This window comes from Akebia trifoliata, chromosome 11 (assembly GCF_017979445.1).
Source record: "Akebia trifoliata isolate Shusen 1 chromosome 11, ASM1797944v1, whole genome shotgun sequence".
Lineage (NCBI taxonomy): Eukaryota > Viridiplantae > Streptophyta > Magnoliopsida > Ranunculales > Lardizabalaceae > Akebia > Akebia trifoliata.
The window spans coordinates 40,166,831-40,187,309 of record NC_141385.1 but is presented as its reverse complement, the minus strand read 5'-3'; the positions used below and the strand labels follow the sequence as shown (position 1 = coordinate 40,187,309).

Genomic DNA, 20,479 nt, shown 5'->3' with positions numbered 1-20,479 from the left:
ATACGAGTATAAGTAGGTCTGACTGCAGGTAGAGGGGATAGAGAGTATGGGGGACGAAGAAGTTAAAACAGGACAGAAACAAAGAAAGAGAAATAAGGGTTTTTTTTAGTTTCTCTCTTCTCGCTCTCTGTCCGCAACTGAAATAATCCTCGCGAAGATGACTGAATCCGCTCTTTGAAACCCTAATCCTTTGTGTTATTCGCTTTCTTCGATTTTGTGGGGGCGGATCAATTGTTTTCTCGAATTTGCCCTAATTTAGTAGCTGCTTTGACTCTGATTTTGTTTCTTCTTATCTTTTCGGTTATAGGGCAACAAAACCTAATTTCTTGAATGTAAGTTTCATCCTCCTCATTCGATTTGTAATGATTACGGATTATAAACGAAGTAATGTGAAATTTTATCCTAAAAATTTCCATTTTTGTGGTTATTTTTGTTCTTATCTTAGGGTTTTGGATTGTTTGGATTTGAATTGTGATCGTGTATCTGACTTTCGAAGAAAATTCATGATTTTCAGGTTGGATTGAGAGGATTTATAGGAGGAGGTGGTCTTGAATCATGGGCAGTGGAGAGACGGATACACCTGCGAAAGTTTCAAAGGCACCTGCGACGCCTGTAAGCTTTTATGTTATTGTAATATTAGTAGTTTTTGCTGGTTTTGACTTCAATTGAATTTCTTCAACTTATTGTTATTTGCATGCTTTGTTATTCAGGAGCAGCCTCCAAGCACAACCACTGGTGCAGTATATCCGGATTGGTCCGGATTTCAGGTGCTTCAAGCTATAATCCTTTGTTATTTATTTATTTGTCTAGATTTCAAGTTGAAGATCATGTTTGCATAGCCAATTTTACCCTAATTTTATACTTACTATGATCCAAGAAGCCCTTATTTTTTTTGTGTAGTTTTATTATTCACTCTTCAGTATTTTTTAATCCGGGTTTTGTCTTTGTAACAGGCATATTCGCCAATTCCTCCGCATGGCTTCTTTCATTCTCCGGTGGCGTCGAGTCCCCAAGCTCATCCTTACATGTGGGGAGCTCAGGTATCCATTTATCATAACTTATGTTCTATTCTACGAGTGAGATTGGGTGGTTTGATTTCTCTTACCTGATCTTTCCCGAATTCCTGGATAGCTACGAGTTGGAGATAAATACCTATCAAACCGGTTAAACTCGTTCATGTGTTAATTATTCAGATTTCCATCAATGCTTGATGTTTTATAGAAAGGTTAATGTGTTTTTTGGGGGGTTACACGGGAGTGACACGGTTTTCTTTACATCCAGTAGCTTGGGTGGACAGTCTTGAGGGGTCCTTTCATTTTTTTTCCTTCCCATATGGCAAATTTCAGCGCAAGAGATTGCCCACGGTGTTAAAAATAGGGTTTTTAACATATATATGTTAAAAAACAGTTTATGATGACTACAATTCATAGGAGAAATGTGCAATCCATGATAGGCTGTATGATGGCACTATTCATGTGGCTAATCCCAAGGGTTATCTGTGGATGATTGGTCTGAATTGGCCATACCATTCCCTCCACAAGACAATAACAATTCTGCCACTCTAGTGAAGAGGTCTCTAGAGTATCATATAGGAAGTATTCTGTATAAAATGTTGATTAGTTTCAAGATTATGTGATTTGGACTTCAAAAGGGCTTATTTGCAATTTAAAATATTGGTTAAGGATTATTGAAGATTACATACAAAAAATTATGTTTTTCTAATTTTGAAAACTAAACATCATGATTATAGTGTAGTGGGTTGCAATTTTGGGGTTTCGACCAAAATGACCATCATTATAGTAAGTTTAAATGCAAGGGTGGGAGCATTTGAAAGATCCAGATTTTGGTGTCGTATCACTTCTACTCCACCTTCTCTCATTACAATGGTAAAGAAAAAGAGAAAGTGGAATAAACCTTAGTAGAAGATTTGTGGAATTGTTCAGTTGACTGTTAATTTGTTATCCATATTTTTATTTGTGCATCCATGTGGTTTATGCTCGTGAAAGTTGTTGTTCGTGTTAGTATTTAGTAATATGTGCAATGCAAATTGAATTTACTTCAGTCTTTTTCACTATTTGTATGATGGTGGTGGTTCTGATATTGTTTTTCGTTGCAGCACATTATGCCTCCATATGGGACCCCGCCACCTCCATATGTTGCAATGTATCCCCATGGAGGGATATATGCTCACCCATCTATGCCTCCAGTATTTTCCTTATCCATCATGTTTTCTAGTTATCTTTGTCAGCTTTTTCACGCTGTGAACATGCACTTCAGTCTCCTTACTGTTTTACTTCTTTGTCACTTAATCTTTAACAGGGATCGCATCCATTCAGTCCGTATGCCATGCCTTCTCCAAATGGCCATGCTGAAGCTTCTGTGAGTAAAACTGAACCACAGAGTTGTTTGGTATACCACAGAACACACACATCTGTGTCCATATAGATGAGTTTGGAGTGTAAAATTTAATTTTGTTTTTAGGGAACTGTGCATGGTGGCGTGGAAGCAGATGGTAAGTCATCAGATGGTAAGGAGAGGAGTCCCCTTAAGAGATCAAAGGGAAGTTTAGGCAGTTTGAATATGGTTACGGGCAAGAACAATAATGAGCTGGTTAAAACATCTGGAGCATCTGCCAATGGAGTCTTTTCCCAAAGGTACAATTGATATAGTTGATTAATTTCCTACCCCAATGAACCTTTAGCTACGACTTCATGCTCACTCTGACTAGTCTACATTGTACTTGAAATTCTAACTGATCTGCAGTGCTGAGAGTGCAAGCGAAGGTTCAAGTGAAGGGAGTGATGCCAATTCTCAGAATGTAAGTACCATTGAAGCTCACTACTTCCATTCTATTGAACTGCTTCAGATGTGTGAAGAGGGTGGAGAGAGAGAGAGAGAGAGAGAGAGAGAGAGAGAGAGAGAGAGAGGGGGGGGGGGGAGTAGTGAGTTGGAGCAAAGCTTGCTCAGGAAGGTAGCAGAAATCTATATTCAGTACACACGGGCCACCGAGATATTTTTTAACCACTTTGTAAAGTTCCAGACGCATGCATCGATTACTCATGTGAAATTATTAGGCACACATACCAACTAAACCCCACTTATTTGCTTGCCTACTGGGACTCGTTAATTTGAGTGATGTTTTTATTTATCTTTTTATATTGTTGGTCTTGGACACGTGTATGTGATGTCCATGTGTATCTACGGTGCTTGAGTACTGCTGCTGTATCGGTATTAGGTGCCTGCTATAACATGTGAAGGATCTAGAACTGGGTATCCTCATAACCCCAAATAATTAGGATAGGAATACAAAGAGGATACTGGGTATAGTGGTGCCCATCAATCCTATCTTTCTTCCATACCAGAAAACCTTTTTATAATTTGGATTTCTCCTTCTGACCAAAGAAACTTTTAATAGGGAGTTCGGATGCAGTAAGATCCTATATCTCTGAGGCACAAGTAGTTCATGTCAGCTTGGATGATTTAGTTTTTAGGAACATTCGTGTAGGATTATATTTTAGACATGCTTTTGGAGGAGCCTCATATATCTGCTTACTAATATCTTAGCCATGTTGAAATTACATATTAAACTCTTAGTTGGCATGTCATGCATGGTTGCTGCTCTCAAAGGCCATTTTTTCTCTGTAAAAGATTATATTTCATTGAGAAGAAAAGAGTGAAACAGACAGCATGAGTATACAAGCTCTCAAAGTTCAAATTGGTGGTCTATCACAACCGTGTGGTCGAGCAAAAGTGAGCAAAAGGATGTCTAAAAGGGATGGCCTGACATGCTAAAGAATACAACTAAAATGGACATTTGAGAATCATAATATATTTTTCCTATTTTGTTGACTTTCGAGTTATCACTTAATTGGTGGCCCACTACTGGATGGTCAAAATCGAGTCACTCATCCCTATATATAGATTTCTTTCTTTTGTTCCCAGACATACCATATCCATAATATTACTCATTTTGTTGCAGGATTCCCAGCAGAAGGCATCCCAAAGACAAGATACTTTACATGGTACACGCTATTACAGTATGTTTTATCCATTATTACCCATTATGTTGACAATCATAACCGATACTAATGAGTTAGTTATTTAATGTATTAATTACAGCTGAAGCATCTCAAAATGGCAATGCTGCTTGTGGTCCTCAGAATGGAGTGCCTCGTACTGCACAACATGCCATGGTGAATCAAACAATGGCTATCATGCCAATGCCAGTAGGTGGTGCTCCTGGAGGTGTGGCTGGTCCGACTACAAATTTGAACATTGGGATGGACTATTGGGGTACTCCAACCTCAGCGGCTATACCTGCAACACGTGGCAAGGTAGCTTCTACACCAGCTACCGGAGCAGTGGTCCCTACTGCTCTTGTTGGATCCCGTGAGGGTGTTCAATCGGAGCTTTGGGTACAGGTTCTTTAAATCTTTATTTCCTAATTTTTGAAATTCAAATCAGTGTTCTTTACAAATCAGTTATTTTATTTTTGAAATGGCCATGTTCCCTTTGTTGCCAATTCCACTTGGCAAGATTATTAACTTTTGATTGTTTTGAGTTTTCTTTTCGTTATTATTTTCTGCTCAGGAACTGGGATAAACTTAATTTGTATCTATACCACTTTTTTTATCATTTTTTGTACATTTGATCATTATTATTAGATATGCCACTTTAACTTGCATAATAGTTGCCCGTAAGCATCAGGGAAAAAGATATGCATAATAAGGTTATTGTAAATTTTAGAATAGTATGCCGCTGATCCCATGGATGTGGATTACTTACACATTGTACAAGGAGTTTGCCTCATCCTGAGCAAGCGGGGCTGCTCTAGTGAGTGAAGGTAGTCCAAGCATGCTACTTATGCTTTATGTGATAGACGTAAACTACCATTCATTCCGATTTCAGGAAAACGTTGTCCAAGCATGCTACTTATGCTTTATGTGATAGACCTAAACTACCATTCATTCAGACTTCAGGAAAACATAGTCCATTACCAAGAGGCCATGGAATGACTGCCTGCTTTAATGCCATGGTTTGAATACCATCACTTTACTAATATATATTTTTAGCTTATCCAAGGAAAAATCATTATTTAGTTTAGTGCGTTTTAGTGTATTGGTGCATGTTGGTGAATATATACTCAGGATCCCTCGACCCCTAAGAATGACTCATGAAAAAAACACATGATCCCAACCCTTTAAATGCAAAATCCAATGGTTGAGATATATCCTCGGGATAAGTATCTCTGAGATTTGTGTTATCAAGATGCACATAAATCTCAACCATTGGATTTTGCATTTAAAGGGTTGGAATCATGTGTTTTTTTCATAAGTCATTCTTAGGAGTCAACGGATACCTATATACATATATAATAAATATATTACTTTAGTGGTATATTAATTGCCTTTAAGTTTAAAAACTGTGTTTTAGATTATTTATGATTCTAGCACTGTCTAATGTATTGTTTCGTGTCAATGCATATTGTTTCCATATATTATAAGCAAATTTAAATTGTTCTCACTACTGGATCTTCTGACATTGCGATATATTTCTAGATATATTGGTTAATCTGTCAAGCTCGAGACTACGACCATTACTGATTTCTGAACATTACCTCTAGTGTATACTTCTAGCTCACCCTATGACGAACTATTTGCAGTTTATACAGCCTGAGGCATTTATCTAAATACTGTACTGTTTGGGTGTTTGATGGTATTTGCTTCTTTTGAGGCATATATCACGGGTACAATCTTACTGATATATGGAATGTGTAAATCAATTAAAAGTTTTTTAATTAATGTTTATACCTTCTATGTCGGGGCACTTTATGTGTTCTGCAAGAGTGGGCTTGTATTCAAGGATGCCATAATGGCGCTCTTTATTATCAACTTTTTCTTATGCACATCAAGTCCATTTGGATGCACTTAAAAAGTAACTTTTTTTTACTTTTGAAAGTTAAAAAGCTTGTTTGGGTAACGTTCTAGAAAACTACTTTAGCAAAATCCCAACTTTTTAACAAAGCAAAAGAAAATTACTTTCTCTCAAAGCTACTTTCTATCCAAACGGGTTAATCATCTTTCGAATTCAGGATGAAAGAGAGCTTAAAAGGCAGAGAAGAAAGCAGTCAAACAGGGAATCAGCCCGTCGATCCAGGTTGCGTAAGCAGGTATGTGTTGTACCCTGCAATGTCCTCTGTTCATATTACATGGCATTGTGTTTTGTTGAGTAACTGTTTGTGGTTATGAGATTCAGGCGGAATGTGAAGAGTTGGCTCAGCGTGTAGAAGTTTTAAAAGAAGAAAACTCCTCCCTCAAATCAGAAGTGACTCGTATCAGAAGCGAGTACGAGCATCTTCTCTCCCAGAATAATTCTCTCAAGGTGATGCCCGTATAACACTAGCGTCTGCAAGAAGAGTTAATCTATAGTCTCAATTGTTGTTGACTGTAATACAGTCTGTAAATTGATTCCCTCATACTCATTTAGATCTCATTAATTGAAAATAAATCTGAATGGATGATCATAACATATGATTGTCTCACTTATTTGGTCTATCAAAAGAAAGACTATTGAATGGTTATGAAATTATGATTCTGTTATCAGAGATATTCTTATTGGGGCCTGTTTCTAATGATTCCCATCCATCTGATCATAATTTTCATGATATCCCTTTTTTTAGAGAGGTTCTATTGCCACACCAACTTTTCTAATACTTCCCTAAGATGTGTGCCAATTCTTTGGTGATATACATATGAATTGAGGTGGTGCTAGCAAAAGTTGGTGTGGAAATATAATCTCTCTTTTGTAATACGCTAGCTAATAATATTCACAACTGGGATTTTGCAGGAGAGACTTGGGGAAATCCCCAGAGGACATGAAGGCAGGAATGATGAGCATTCTGGTGATGACGATCAACAAGCAGGGCAAACAGAACTGGGGCAGAGTGGTCATTAAGACCCGGTCTTCCTGCTTCACCTACCCATTCCTGAGCATAACCTAACCCATTAGCAGCAGCGAGTACTTATAGTATGTTTTTCAAAATTCATCACATCTGATGTTTCGAGTCACGGGTTCTGTTTAAACCTGTCATCCCTTGTCATTTCAGCCAATATTTTAAGACTTGATGACGTAGGACATAGGGTGGGAACCCTGTTTTATATCTCTTCTCTGTTACCTAGCAGTTACGTTTATTATCTACCTTTGTATTACTTATGGTGGATGCGATGTATAATGTAGGGAGAAGAAATAAACTATAAATTTGATGTACCCTTATGAAGCTTTTTATGTAGTTGTGAAGGACTTTTCTGTACGATCTATATATTCTATATATATTGACAACGAACGGTGAAACTTTATTGAAGCTCTGTGTTGGAGCTTTCATGGATCTTATCTTTAGTTTCATAGCTATACTTAAATGGACTGTGTATTTGATGCTTTGCTTGAATGCAATATAATCAAATGCTTCAAATTGAAAAAAAAATGAAAAAAACAATTGTTTGGACATTTAGAATTCCTCAGGTATATTCACTTTCACCATAGAAAGGAAAATAGGATCTGCAAAATGTCTAAATTTTATGCTAAAGCTCTTCTTATCTAAATTTAGGTTTCTATAGCCAGACAACAGCATGGAAACTTCAGAGAAACATATTGTTCAACTTAACCGTGCGGGTTAGATCATCAGTTACACAGGTAAATGAGCTGATCTGATGTTTTGGATCCCTAAAAATTGTCCAATTTTCCTATTCTGTCTTAAATGCTATTAGTGACAGTATCATACATGGTGTTTATGGAATAATCCTCTGATCTTGACTGAATCAAAGGTTGGTCGGGTGAGAGTGGGGATTTGATTCAGGAGATCGACTGGAGATGGAGGCAATGATGGCCATGATGGACTATCAGGTTCAATTTATTTATTTCTTTGTTTAAGTATAATTTTTTTTTTTTTGAAGAGAAAAGAGTTGCAGCTTCTGTTACAAACCTGAATAATAAAACCCTAATAAAATATATAAAAACTAATAAATTTTAGTGATAGCCGACCTCCATACATCTTACTTCTTCGTGGGGGTAGAATTCTTCTGATGGACTTCTCCCTAATATTTCTTTTCCTAGATCCAAATCCCTGAACCCTTGTTTATAACCAGCCCTCCATAGATAAAGTAGGACAGTCTACATATCTCAATAAATTTTGATAACTAAGAATCCTAATCTAATCAAATAAATCTTGCTGGTAAATATTCAAAATCTATTCATCCTTACTGCCAAATTGGATGCCTAACATTCCACCACCCTTTTGTGAAAGCTTTGTCAAAGCCATATGCCAAAGATTTGAGGTCGGCTAACCTTCGGATCTTTTGCAATCTTCAGATCCTCACCTGAGCACAATGTGATACTAAAACATTCACAAAGCAAAGGGGCTTCAAAGGGGGTCTTTCTGCAACCTTTAGCTTTCACGACAATCTGATTCTCCTTTGAGCCCACGAGACCTTCAATCCAAAAAAGTGCTCTGATACTAATTATGAACCAAAAAGATAAAATAGAAGACATGCAACCTGATATATTTTAGTGATATGACCACTTTTGGGGGTGGCCTCCATACATCTTGCCTCTATCGAATGGACAATGAACTTCTCCTGAATATTTCTTCTTCCTCGGTTTGAATCTGTGAAACCTTGGTATCCTAATCAATTCAAAACACTAGGAATCCTAATCTGATCAGACAATTCTTATTGGTAAATATTCAAAATATAATCTAGATCCTAACTACCAAATTGGGTTACTAATGGCTACTATGGATTTGCAGGCGAGCTGGGAGGTGCAGCAAATGTTGCATTGTGCCTGGCTTTTGTAATCCTCAGCACCCCCTTTATGCCATGGCACGCGATTGAAGATCCTGTAGTGCAGACGTCTGGACTGATGATCTGGACGTTGTTGAGGTGTAAGTTTCTTCCACTATTATTGGAGATTGTGAGCTTGAAGTCTGCTTCAGAAGTTGGGATCATGGACCCAGTCGGTAAATGTTTTAGATGATCGTAAATCAGTGGAGAAGGGATCGAATGCCTCAACAGGAACTCGTGAACTGAATTTTCAGGCAGTGAGATCTGTGACAGCATCTGGTCACTGGGCATCAAGAAGGTGATATTCCTTGGTATCCTCTCCGGTGGGAGCATATTAATCAGCATCACAAAGCTGAAGTAGTTGGCAATTTGCATGTCTTTGATTGCTGTAATGAGGTCCCCACTTCTTGAAGGCGTGTTGGCTGCACTGGACGACAAGATGAAACCCATTAGCAGGATTGACGTTGTCAGGTAAGTCGCCATGTGTATTTTTTTGCTTCTGTTTATGCTTCTTATTTATAGTTGTTTGGTTCTTGGTGTTTTTGTAGATTAGTTTGGGCATGCTTCTCTGCTCCTGCAACAACTAGGTTCACTCATCCTCCATGATTGGAACTTTTACTGTCAGGATTTACATGTGACTTCTCAGTTTACCTAGTTCAGTAAGTTATAGTTAACATTTTCTTCAACATTGTTAGTGTAGTAAACCCATTTTGATGACCCATTGTTCCATTTTAATTTTTTTTTTTTTTCCTTAAGTGATCAATGGGATTGTGTGGTTAGTGATTTATAAGTTCATGCCCCCCTTTCCTATGTCGAGAGATGATAACAGGAATATTCTCTTTGCCATGCGTTTAATGTTTCTATCTGATTGCAAGTACTGGCAATATAACTTGTATTTGCTGGCACCACAATGAAATTCTTCAATTTTGGTGGGACATTGTTGGCATTTGGAGTAATTAGATGGGGCTCAGTATCAAATACATGAGAATTGATCTCAAAGGAGGGTTGTCCAACATCAGAACTTTTGGATGGAAAGGTTGGATTATTTGGGTACTTGGATCATGGAGAGACCCTACTAGTGAATCTCTTGTTATTTGATAACCTTATTTTGTCAATAGGTCCAAAATGCCCTGGAAGCACTATTTATAAACAATGCGAAGGTCTGAATATTGTTGGGTTCCCATCCAAATTTTGAGGATCAGTTTTATGCACGACCAATACATCCCACATGTTGCCTTGAGATCATGGTTTTAAATCTCATCCACGACTGAGATGACTCGCCAAGACATGATCTTCTCATTCGGCAACGATACAGATATACACTATGTCTCAACATTTACATCATCTCGTGAGATAAACGAGATGTCCCAGACGATATTTTGAAATCTTGGCCGAATCAATGGGGATTTTGTAGATTTTTCTTAAAATAATTAAAATTGAGTTTTGAAACCATGCTTGAAATTGGTGTCAACATGGACAAAAGATTGCTTCAGCCTGCCTGACAATCAATGGTGTGAATCTACAACACCTTGGCCAAGGTTGCCTGGCTAACCAGGCTGAGATGCCTTCCTCACCAGTTGAGGTGTTCTCACAGGGCTTTATAACCCCGGCTGCTTTGTAGCCCAGCTGGTACACATGCTGAATTTTTTGGGTTGCCACTGTAAGGGTCTTCGAAAGCATTCCTTCGTCTCGAACCAAGCTATATGTTTTTGAATGTTAAGGATATAAAGAGCTGGACAACCTCTAAAACTTAACTTGATTGGTAAATTCTGTTTCATTTGACGCGAAACGTTTTATTTGCCTTCCATGAAGCCAATGTCCCAAGTATTAGAAAATTTAGGATATAGCGTGCCCTTAAAACTAATAGGGTAATAAATTACACTTTGACCACCTATAGTTTGATATAATTCTATTTTGATCCTGTAACATTTTCATAATTGCACTTATCTCCCTTTTCACAGGTGGGGTTAAAATTTAGATGTTATTTTACTACTTGACCCTCTTATTTTATGTTACTTTTATTAGAAAAAACAATAATTAAAATGGGAGGCCTAGGCATTCATTGAACTCATTTTTTCATTGACATATTTTTGTTTATAAAAAAGAATTAAACATTTTGAGAAGGGCAAAATGGTCTTTAAAAAAAGAAAAAAAAAAAAAAAAGGAAGGTGATGGTAATTTGAGGGAAGGGTGGTAAGTGCAATTATCAAAACATTATGGGGTCAGTGTAATTTACCCAAACCGATAAGGATGAAATGTGAGAAGGGAAATACTTCTGATCTGAAGTCTATATTTTGAAATGAGACTTCCTAAATTAAAAATTCAAGGGTCCATATTAGTACAGAAAATATTTTCGAAGAAAAATACTTTCGTCACAAAAATGAATTTCAATGGTTGATTGCATCTAGTCGACTGATAAATGTCAGAAAGAGAGAGAGTTGGTGTTTAGTTTTGGGGTGGGGCCCTCGTTGATTTTAAGAGAATAATTTCTGGAAGAGTTGGTGGAAAAATATTTTGTCAATAACTTGGCCAAGCTTATTATGATTGTTTAATATTAATCTTCACCTTCGCCATTATTTAACTTTTTTTTTTTTAAGTAAAAAATTCTAAACTTTCAAAATGATAAAGAAAATTAACTATTTTTCTCCACAGTAATTACTTTAAACGTTCTACTTTGTATCTAAACGGAGACTATCTATGAAGCAAGCATAGAGTAAAACCGAGCATGGTTTTAATCTAATTATACTTTTGAATGGTTTCAAAACTCGTCTCACTCTGAGACGTATCTACTGAGTCATCTCGGTATCGGACAAGTCAATTTATTGGACGAGATTTAAAATCCCACTTTCATTTTTCTCATTGTTGAACGAAACATCTCAAACTTATCAGAAAACTCGTTCGAGATGATATGCTGAAAAGTAGGGGTGCAACTTGATTCAATTCGGTTTGAGGTCAAATTGGAACTAACCGACGTAGGTCGATTCCACTAAATAAGAACCAAAACCGAACCAAATTCCATTGGAACCAAATCAACCAAAACCAAATTAAAGTCAGTTTGATTCGGTTCGATTCCACGGATTGCAAATATTTTATAAATTATAAGTAATATTTTTTAATAAAAAATTAAACATAAAATTTCATATAATAAATCACAAATCTATCCATAAAAAACTATTAGTTAATCCATAAAAGATCACTAATCTATGCACTAATTCTTAAAATAATTCATAATAATTATTATATACATATATGATATATATTTATTTATTGCATAGGGGTTCGGTTCTATACAAACTTGATTCGAGAATTGAATCAAATTGATCGATTCTCCATTTTCATAACCCAAAATCAAACCGCAACTTGTTCCAAACCAAACCACCCCAAAACTATAGGTTTGGCTCGGTTCTCGGTTTGCACCGGATCAAGTTGCAACCCCTACTGAAAAGAGTTTTAAAACCATGGGCTCAAGATGAGCTGAAAGTCCCAAACCTTGAAATGGGCCCATTGATAACCGCCAATCAAACCTCGTTCACCTCTTACTCCCAACTCCCAAGTCTCACCACATCATCTCTTCCTCCCAAAAAGATTAGAATTGTACACTCTCTCTAGAAAAAAAAAAAAAAAAAAAAAAGATTTTTTTTTCTTCGAAAACCCTAACTACTTTTCTGGTCTCGGAGATTTCAGGGTAGAGGATGATGCAGGTGGTAGCTTCGGGTGTTATTAGCAGTGGAGATGGATTCTCTGTTCTTCCTTCCTGCTCTAATTCTTCTTCTTCCTCGGGAGGTTCGATTTTCAGGTCGTCTGATCTTTTTAAGAAATTTTCCTCGTTCTCTGATTCTAAATTCCTTCTCTCCCCTGGAATTTTCAAGGTTAGAACACTCGCTCCCATTTGATTTGCATTTGTGAATCTTATTATGTTCTCCAATTTCAATTTAAACTGACTATATCGGAAGTTGAATTATGTAAAAGTTTAGTTTTTCTGCCTTAATGACGATGTTGATCTCTTTCAAATGAGAATTAACTTAACAACACTTAGAAATCAAGACCATTTCATCATAATTAGTATGCAATTTCATATTTGACTGTATTTATTTTTTATTTAATTTACGAGTAGAAAACAAAAACCATATAATGGACATTATGATACCCTAATTTGGTTTTGATAAATTTCTTCATGCTGTTGTTTTGATTGCTATTTAGAAAAATTATTCAATTATTTAATATTTAATTTTTTTGAAATACGGGTTGTTATTGCTTTTTGAAGATGTAAATAAGATTGTTATATACCGATATTTTTTTCATTTTTCGAAAATATAGCATGCTTTATCATGGCTGTTAATTTCTTCCCACTTTTAAGACATTATATAATGTTTCCTTTTGATCCTTTTCATTGACACCCATACTTTGGATTTGATTAGTATGAGAGGGGTGCTTTATTTGAATGGAGAACTTGGGCCAATAGATGCATCTAGTAATTGGTGTTGAAATGGATGAATTAATATCATGTACTAGATTTCCTCCAAAACTTTATTTCTTTGTTAGTTTGAAAAGAGACTTAGGGAGGGAAATTGGGAAGATTGTTCTGCATTGTTTTTTCTCTTCTACATTTTTAAGGGTTTTCTTTTTTGGGTTTTTGATAAAATCTTTTCCTTTGTAGAGCTGTACCTCCTTTTGCATTCCGAAACATGGAATCAGGTTGGAGACATGCCGAACTAGAGGCTTAATGGTGAGAGCATCGAGGAATTCAAATGATAGTTCAACACCAATCGCTCCTTTACAATTTGAATCTCCAACTGGTCAGCTTTTGGCGCAAATACTACAATCCCATCCACATCTACTCCCCTCAGCCATTGATCAACAGCTTGAGAACCTTCAAACTGATCGAGATTCCCAAAAAGAAGAAGCTCCACCACCATCTCAAGATCTCCTCCTGTATAGGTACCTTTCTATTATACTCGGCCTATTGTGTGTATTTCGTTTTTGATTTTGGAGTTTTTCAAGTCAATGATAAAACTTACTTTGTACAAATTCTACTTGGAGTTCCTTGTTAAGCAAATTCTACCTGGCCCTTGGATGTATATTGAGACCATTGTTCAAAAATATGCCTTGAGACCCAAGGTGCAGGGTTTTGGCCTCGAGTTTTCCCAAATCTTTATACAAAATGGTCATTATACATTCACTTTCAAATAATACCCTGTCCATTTTGTCTTTTAGTCAAAAGAAAAGGGTATGTTGGTCTTTTACGTAATTTCTTATGAATATGCATAATAAACGTTTGTTTACAAGATAAATATTTGTCTTTTACATAATAAATGCTAAGGGAATTTTAATCTTTAGATTTAAATTTTTTGTTTGCAATAAAAGACTAACATACCCTTGTCTTTTTCACTAAAAGACAAAATGGGGAATGGTATTTTTGAAAAGTGAATATGGTGGAGAATGCTAACGTCAAAAAAAAGCTTTGAAGCAGTTAGCCCACTTCAAATTTTCGGTAGAACCCTCCTCTTTGGATTACGCATGGTCGGGGCGTGAAACAAATATGAAAATCCACTTGCCATGTTGTGAAGAGGATTCTACCAGAATTTTGAAGCAGGTTGCATATTTCAAAGTCTGACTTGCTAACGTCCCCATTAGGTCTTTGACGTTAGCGTTCCCCATATAGGTATATATGATTCTAGGTTTGTTGTATTACTACCACTCACAAAATTTAGCAACTTACCAAGTTGGTACCTTCAAATGCAGTATATCCAATTTCCCATGACTAATTGCAACTTATCCCGACACATTTATAATAATTTCCTTTAATGTTCTTTATCTTTACTAATAAACTTGTTTAGTCTTGCGTGTTTTAAACATTCCTTCTCTTTCTCTTGATTTTGCCTAACCTCAGTCTTTTAGTTTCTTTAGCTTTATGTCAAGGTCCAATTCTGGCTAGGATATCTAATCCGTCAAGTCTCTGATGACAGCTACCTTCCTTTAAATCTTTTAATGCTCATTCAATGTTGCAAGCAACTAGTTTCCACTTGGCACATAATACACACTTAACCATCATTACCCATTCTTTTCTTTGTTCAACTAAATTTTATTGTGGGTTTGGAAACAACAAATGCTAGATTTCAGTATGTCTATATCTCTCATTTGATGGGGATTCAGTGAAAATACCATTAGTCGCTTTTTGTAGTTTACCTTGCCGTGCTTGGTCAATAGTGTTTGTCGAATTTTAGAATACACACGGTTCTATCATTCATAATGTGAGTTGCCGTGGATTATATATTCTGAGTTAAAATGTATATCTACGTTCTTAAAACTTTTGTTATAAGATTTTACCTTCATGACATTACAAACCTTTAGGGTATGCTTCTTCCCCCCCCCCAATGCAAAAAAAAAAAAAAAAGAAAACAAAAAAGTTTCTGTCTTCTTATTGCGTTTATGCACCATAAATATGATTACAAAGAAAGGGAAGGTTGTCAATGTCCAAGAGGAAAATTCAGGCCTTCCAAGCGTCAATCATTTTCATGACACATACCTTGTGTACATATATATTATCATGTAACTAATGTAGATAGGCTTGCCGACACTTATCTCAATACCTATGATTGAGTTAAGAGGCGTCGAAGAAAGAAATCAGCAACATTAATTAAGTCAAATCAATCAAAATCGAGTCAACTCGATTCAATCTTTGATCGGTCCTCAAGACCTAGTCCAACTTCTCTTAGAACTATTTCTTTTATTGAGTTTCTATTTTTTAAGTTTCTTAAGTGGTTCTAGTTAGTTTTTATTTTAATTTTAGACAAATTTTTTTCCTAGCTTGTTTCTAATTTATTTTATGATTAAAATTCATTTTTATTCTTTAGGTTATAATTATAAGTTCTTTTAGATGTTCAAATTCAGTTATGATAGATTAGAAGGTTTTTAAGTTGTTATGAAGGAGTTATCTATATAAGGAGCTCCAATGAACAAATTCAGCAATTGATAAAAAAAAAAAAATTCGGCAAGTTAGTTTTTTTGAAGATTGATTAATAAAAGAAAAAAAAAAGAGACTTTTCTTCCCTTTCTTTGTTTTTTGAGTATAAAAGCCCCATAATGGTTCTTAATTTTAGTGTTTGTGATTGACTTTCATCAATCTCAAACCTAGATTGAAGTTTCTAGTCTATTTTGCTCGATATAGAGATTCTTCATTACCCTTATTTCTTGGGATTTCACCATAGAACCAAATCTTTAATATAAACTATAAGTTTGTGTATTTTACCCTTCATCAGATGGTATCAAAGCCATACACTTTTGTTCTTCATCATGCCAATGGGAACAAAAAGGCACGATCTTTTGAAGGGAGACGCACAAGAACATGTTAAGCGCAGTGCTTGGCTTGATATTGTTCATCAATCAATTGATGAAAGATTGGAAGTGAATTTGAAGCAAATTCAAGCCAAATACGACCGAGAGATGAAGGATCTTCAAAGGCAGAAACAAACTCTTAATGAGAGACTCAAATCACTTTGAAGTGAAATTCAATCCATAGTCAAGGTCAAATTAGAACGACCACTATGAGGGTTCACTAAGTTAAAGAAGATGTTTAACAACTCTCTACGCGTCTGTATTCTCTTCCTCAATTTGTTGATGAAGGTATCTCTTCCCATCCTCAAGTTGTTTCCGCTACCAAAAATCCTCCCCAAACCTTCCATAGCCAAAATCGAAATTCCCCACCTGCCACCCCCAACCTCCCCTCCCCAACAAAATCCCTTTGTTCCACCACCTTCAAACCAAGTTGTTCACGGACTTCCCCAGTCTGACCTCCCTCCTAAACTTATTGGGATACACATGGTGCAGACGAAGGGGTTGCTAAAAGCTACCATTTGATGTGTCACACCTTGGATGTATTCTAAACTGGAAATCAACCTGTCAGGATGACCCAAACCACCCTAGTGCAGATATATCTATTAAGAAGTAACTTGTCAGGTCAACTGCTGGCCCGGGGATCTCTCTTAAATGAGTGTTTCTGCCCATTCTCAGAGTCACGGCACAACAATTCTTATGATTAGAATATGGTATTTGGGCTTTCTATTTTTCTTCAGATGATGAATTTGAATTGTTCATTTTAGCCTAGTATTCTTTAATAGTGTTCCTAAAATAGGGGTGGAACCTTTTCACTTGGTAGACTAGCATCTAATGATGATGTAATCATTGTCCAAAGTTTTGTGCCGTTTGAGGTCGTTTCAGTGGAACATTCTGGTTTTGGCCGAAACTGGAGCGAACATTGAATGTTTCGGAATCTCTTGGAATGTTTCTGTTGAGAATGTTTTTGGCTTTTCTCCTGACTGGATGTAGTATATGTGGTCTCATCAGTTTTACAAATGCACTCTGCTGTCCTTACAGCGACCATCCATCTCATCACTGGGAAATGATACCACACCAGGACTCAACTGGAAACTTATGTTTTACAAAAAATGACTATGTTTTTGGTGGAGTTTTTTTTACCATCCCATAGGAATTCCTCTCGGTGGGGAAAATTAATTTGTGGTTCCAATCCAAATTCGAGCCACATGTTTAGGTGTTAGGAGGGTAGACCATTCACTGGGTATGCCCAACACGTACTTTAGACCTCTTCTTGTACTTAAGATTGATGCATGAAACTCAACTTTTGATCTATTTTTGGTTCTTTTGATTTTTAAGTACTGACTAATTTCCAATAATTATGTTACTGGATGAGATTTTATTTTATTTTAATTTTTTGGTGATCTAGGGGGTTAGTGTTGATAGTTTGTTGGGTGAAGGTGGATTTTGAACACAGATTGTTCCATCAACACCAGCTTAGCAAGCTTGTTCTACAAAACTTAAAATTAATTTCTATGTAAATTTCTACTTTTATATAATCTTGGTCCTGCACGTATCTCATGGTAAGTTTACTGTCAGCAATGCTGTCCGTAGGTGGAAAAATTCTCTTGAGCTGCATTGTTTTAACTAATTGATGATGATGTAGATGGTGAGATACAACTTCACATTGTCTTAGTTGTTGTGCATAATAACATTATTCTTGGTAAAGCTAATAAAACAACCAACATAACTCTAATTCTGCTATTCCAGGAGAATAGCACAAGTCAGGGAGAAAGAGAGAGAGAAGGCATTAGAGGAGATAATCTACTGCTTGATTGTACAGAAATTCATGGACAATGGCATTTCTTTGATCCCCCCCATATCGTCGTCGATCTGACTGGTAGGGTGGATTGGTGGCCAAGCCAGGAACATAAACTAGAATCTGTCCACTCTCCTGAAGCCTTTGAGATGATACAAAGCCACTTATCTCTTGTTCTCGGAGAACGTATGGTGGGTCCTCTTGATACTGTTGTACAGATTAGCAAAATCAAACTCGGGAAGCTCTACGCGGCCTCTATAATGTATGGGTATTTCCTCAGAAGAGTTGATCAAAGGTTCCAACTTGAGAGAACCATGAAAACTCTTCCGAAAGGAAGCAAAGAAGACGACCAGGTAATTTTCAAGGATCCTGCACCTGAATATCAACTCTGGGATCCAGACTCATTGATCCGAATCCCCCCTGATGATTTCAGCGACGGTGAACGAGGTTTCTCGGATTCTGGTGAAACCAAGTCGTATAGATTAAGGTCCTATGTCATGTACCTCGACGCAGAAACACTGCAGAGGTATGCGACAATAAGGTCAAAGGAAGCTATTTCTTTGATTGAGAAACAGACACAAGCCTTGTTCGGGAGGCCGGATATTAGGATTGCTGATGATGGGTCAATCGATATGTCAAACGATGACGTGATTGGGATTACATTCTCTGGATTGACAATGCTGGTATTGGAGGCTGTCGCGTTTGGGTCATTTCTATGGGATGCAGAAGGCTATGTTGAGTCCAAGTACCACTTTGTCAAAAGCTGAACTCAAATGATTAATTTCGAGCTTGGACGGAATGTTCTGTATAGTATATAATGTAATTTTTTAAAAACTGATGCTTAGAGATGGTGATGGAAGCATTGTAAGTGTATGTGAATTATACTTTTTGAGTTCATGTTTTCAGTCTCTAAATGTGAAAGGTAAGAATAATGCTGTCGTGATGTCAAGATAGGACCTCACTTCGCACACCTTGATGTGAAATTGTATGGGAACCATAGATGCTTTCCCTCAAGATATTGGTGAAAAAGCATGTATGGTTCCTATCCACTTTCACGTCAAGGTGTGCGATATGAGGTCCAATCTAATCTTGAGTTCACGCCATCATGACTTGAAAGGTAATGGTCACCCAACATTCAGTTTGGTTGGTAATTTCTAGCCATTGGATTTGATTGTGTATGGACATGCTCATGGGTGGGATCAATCAGCCTAATTTTGAGAGTTTATTCTAACAAACCATTTATTTATTTATTTTACGATAAACCAATAAATGGAATTATACATTACATACCAAAGATGAGGAAGAACAGATAGAAAGTCCTTTTTAGATTCTTCCTAGGTTATGTTTGATTGCATATGGAAAATTAATTTCCATGGAAAATGATATGTTTTAAGTGTTTGATTGCACATGGAAATGAGAATTCATTTTCCATCCCAATCAAAAAGTCTACTAAAATATGGATTTCACTTTCTCACCCATATGGGTGGGATTGTGGGAAAATGAAATCCACCCATATTTTTCATCCTCATTTATATCTTCTTCTTTCCAACTATCGTCACTACCATCACACTAACATCGTCGTCATCATCATTATCTCTAGCCACCTTCTCTCTCTTCATCCCTCACCTCTGTCGCCATCGCCACTACCACGTTCTCCCCTCATCATCTTCTTCCTCACTTACCTCCGCCACCGCCACCACCACCACCACAGTTTCCCTTCTTCTTCCTCACTTACCTCCACCGTTGCCACATCCTCCCCCCTCCCTCTTCCTCAGCATCTTCTTCTTTCTTTCCCCTTCCTCTCATCTTCTTTCTCTTCCTCATCTTCTCTTTCTTCATCTTTTTTTATATTTTATTTTATATAATTTTCTCATGATTTTATCCAAGTAAAATTAAACAATGGAATTTGATTTTTCAACTCTACCTATTTTTCACTACTTTTTTTCCATGAATTTCAAATTCCATAGAAAATCACTTTCCATGCAATCAAACATACCTTTAACTTACTTTTACTAAGCTTTTCTCACCTACGTAGAGAAAACCCAAATCAAAGGACTACGGATGGAAAGACATAGTAATGAGTGTGGCTATTAAAAAAACTGGTTATCGGCACCTCAAACGTCATAATTAATTTTAGGGTGATTTAGATGTAGTCTTTTAGGTTTTGGTGAATATTGAGATACCCTCTTAACCTCAATCTAAACAAAGATATTGACAAAAATTTACCTAATTAAATGTTGACATCTTCAACCAACAACCAAAATGTCACATGATTTTTCTTCTAAAAATTTGTGATCGTCAGCATCTTTAAAATTTTTCAGGGTCATGATTTTCTAATGCTCCATTCTGACATGTGCTCCCTTACGTTGCATGGACTAGAATCATAGATTTTTTTTCCCTCAAAATGCACAATTTTACATCTCCATAAATATGTGCAATTGTGTATGCCAGGAAAAAGTCTATGGATCTAACATGTGCCACGTCAAGGAGCGTCAAAAAATCAATTTTGTTTTTT

General features: G+C 36.6%; 3 protein-coding genes across 8 annotated transcripts; 2 read left to right on the top strand and 1 right to left on the bottom strand.

Annotated features, from left to right (window-relative positions):
• BZIP68 (basic region/leucine zipper transcription factor 68) lies at window positions 1-9,790 on the top strand. 6 transcript variants are annotated; one of them, XM_086457884.1, is made up of 18 exons: window positions 1-332; window positions 515-612; window positions 711-767; window positions 954-1,040; window positions 2,117-2,206; window positions 2,320-2,409; window positions 2,482-2,654; window positions 2,764-2,818; window positions 3,980-4,022; window positions 4,120-4,421; window positions 6,092-6,169; window positions 6,256-6,381; window positions 6,847-7,026; window positions 7,604-7,689; window positions 7,821-7,899; window positions 8,801-8,933; window positions 9,024-9,305; window positions 9,383-9,790. In XM_086457884.1, exons 2-13 carry the CDS (start codon window positions 556-558, stop codon window positions 6,952-6,954), a joined length of 1,266 nt encoding a protein of 421 aa, XP_086314010.1. In that variant the 5' UTR covers window positions 1-332; window positions 515-555; the 3' UTR covers window positions 6,955-7,026; window positions 7,604-7,689; window positions 7,821-7,899; window positions 8,801-8,933; window positions 9,024-9,305; window positions 9,383-9,790. The 6 variants fall into 6 exon arrangements, with proteins under 6 accessions (XP_086314010.1, XP_086314008.1, XP_086314009.1 ...); XM_086457882.1 differs by having other exon boundaries at window positions 8,801-9,305; XM_086457887.1 differs by having other exon boundaries at window positions 2-332; window positions 4,120-4,334; window positions 8,801-9,305.
• LOC147391630 (FAS1 domain-containing protein SELMODRAFT_448915-like) lies at window positions 8,787-9,317 on the bottom strand. Its single transcript, XM_086459096.1, has one exon. It carries the CDS (start codon window positions 9,315-9,317, stop codon window positions 8,787-8,789), a length of 531 nt encoding a protein of 176 aa, XP_086315222.1.
• A 2,637-nt stretch (window positions 9,791-12,427) lies between the features above and the next one.
• Window positions 12,428-18,861, top strand: LOC147391628 (beta-casein (DUF760)). Its single transcript, XM_086459095.1, is given in 5 exon segments — window positions 12,428-12,703; window positions 13,492-13,772; window positions 16,094-16,294; window positions 17,916-18,037; window positions 18,040-18,861. Coding segments are annotated over 5 exon segments (1,473 nt in total). The 5' UTR covers window positions 12,428-12,526; the 3' UTR covers window positions 18,732-18,861.
• The last annotated feature ends 1,618 nt before the right edge of the window (window positions 18,862-20,479 follow it).

Bases quoted from the DNA above. Each gene is read 5' to 3' on its own strand.
- LOC147391630 (XM_086459096.1), bottom strand. From the start codon at position 9,317: ATGGCGACTTACCTGACAACGTCAATCCTGCTAATGGGTTTCATCTTG.
- BZIP68 (XM_086457884.1), top strand. From the start codon at position 556: ATGGGCAGTGGAGAGACGGATACACCTGCGAAAGTTTCAAAGGCACCT. The intron at 2,207-2,319 runs GTATTTTCCTTA...AATCTTTAACAG, and splicing joins CTCACCCATCTATGCCTCCA to GGATCGCATCCATTCAGTCC. The intron at 4,422-6,091 runs GTTCTTTAAATC...TTTCGAATTCAG, and splicing joins AATCGGAGCTTTGGGTACAG to GATGAAAGAGAGCTTAAAAG.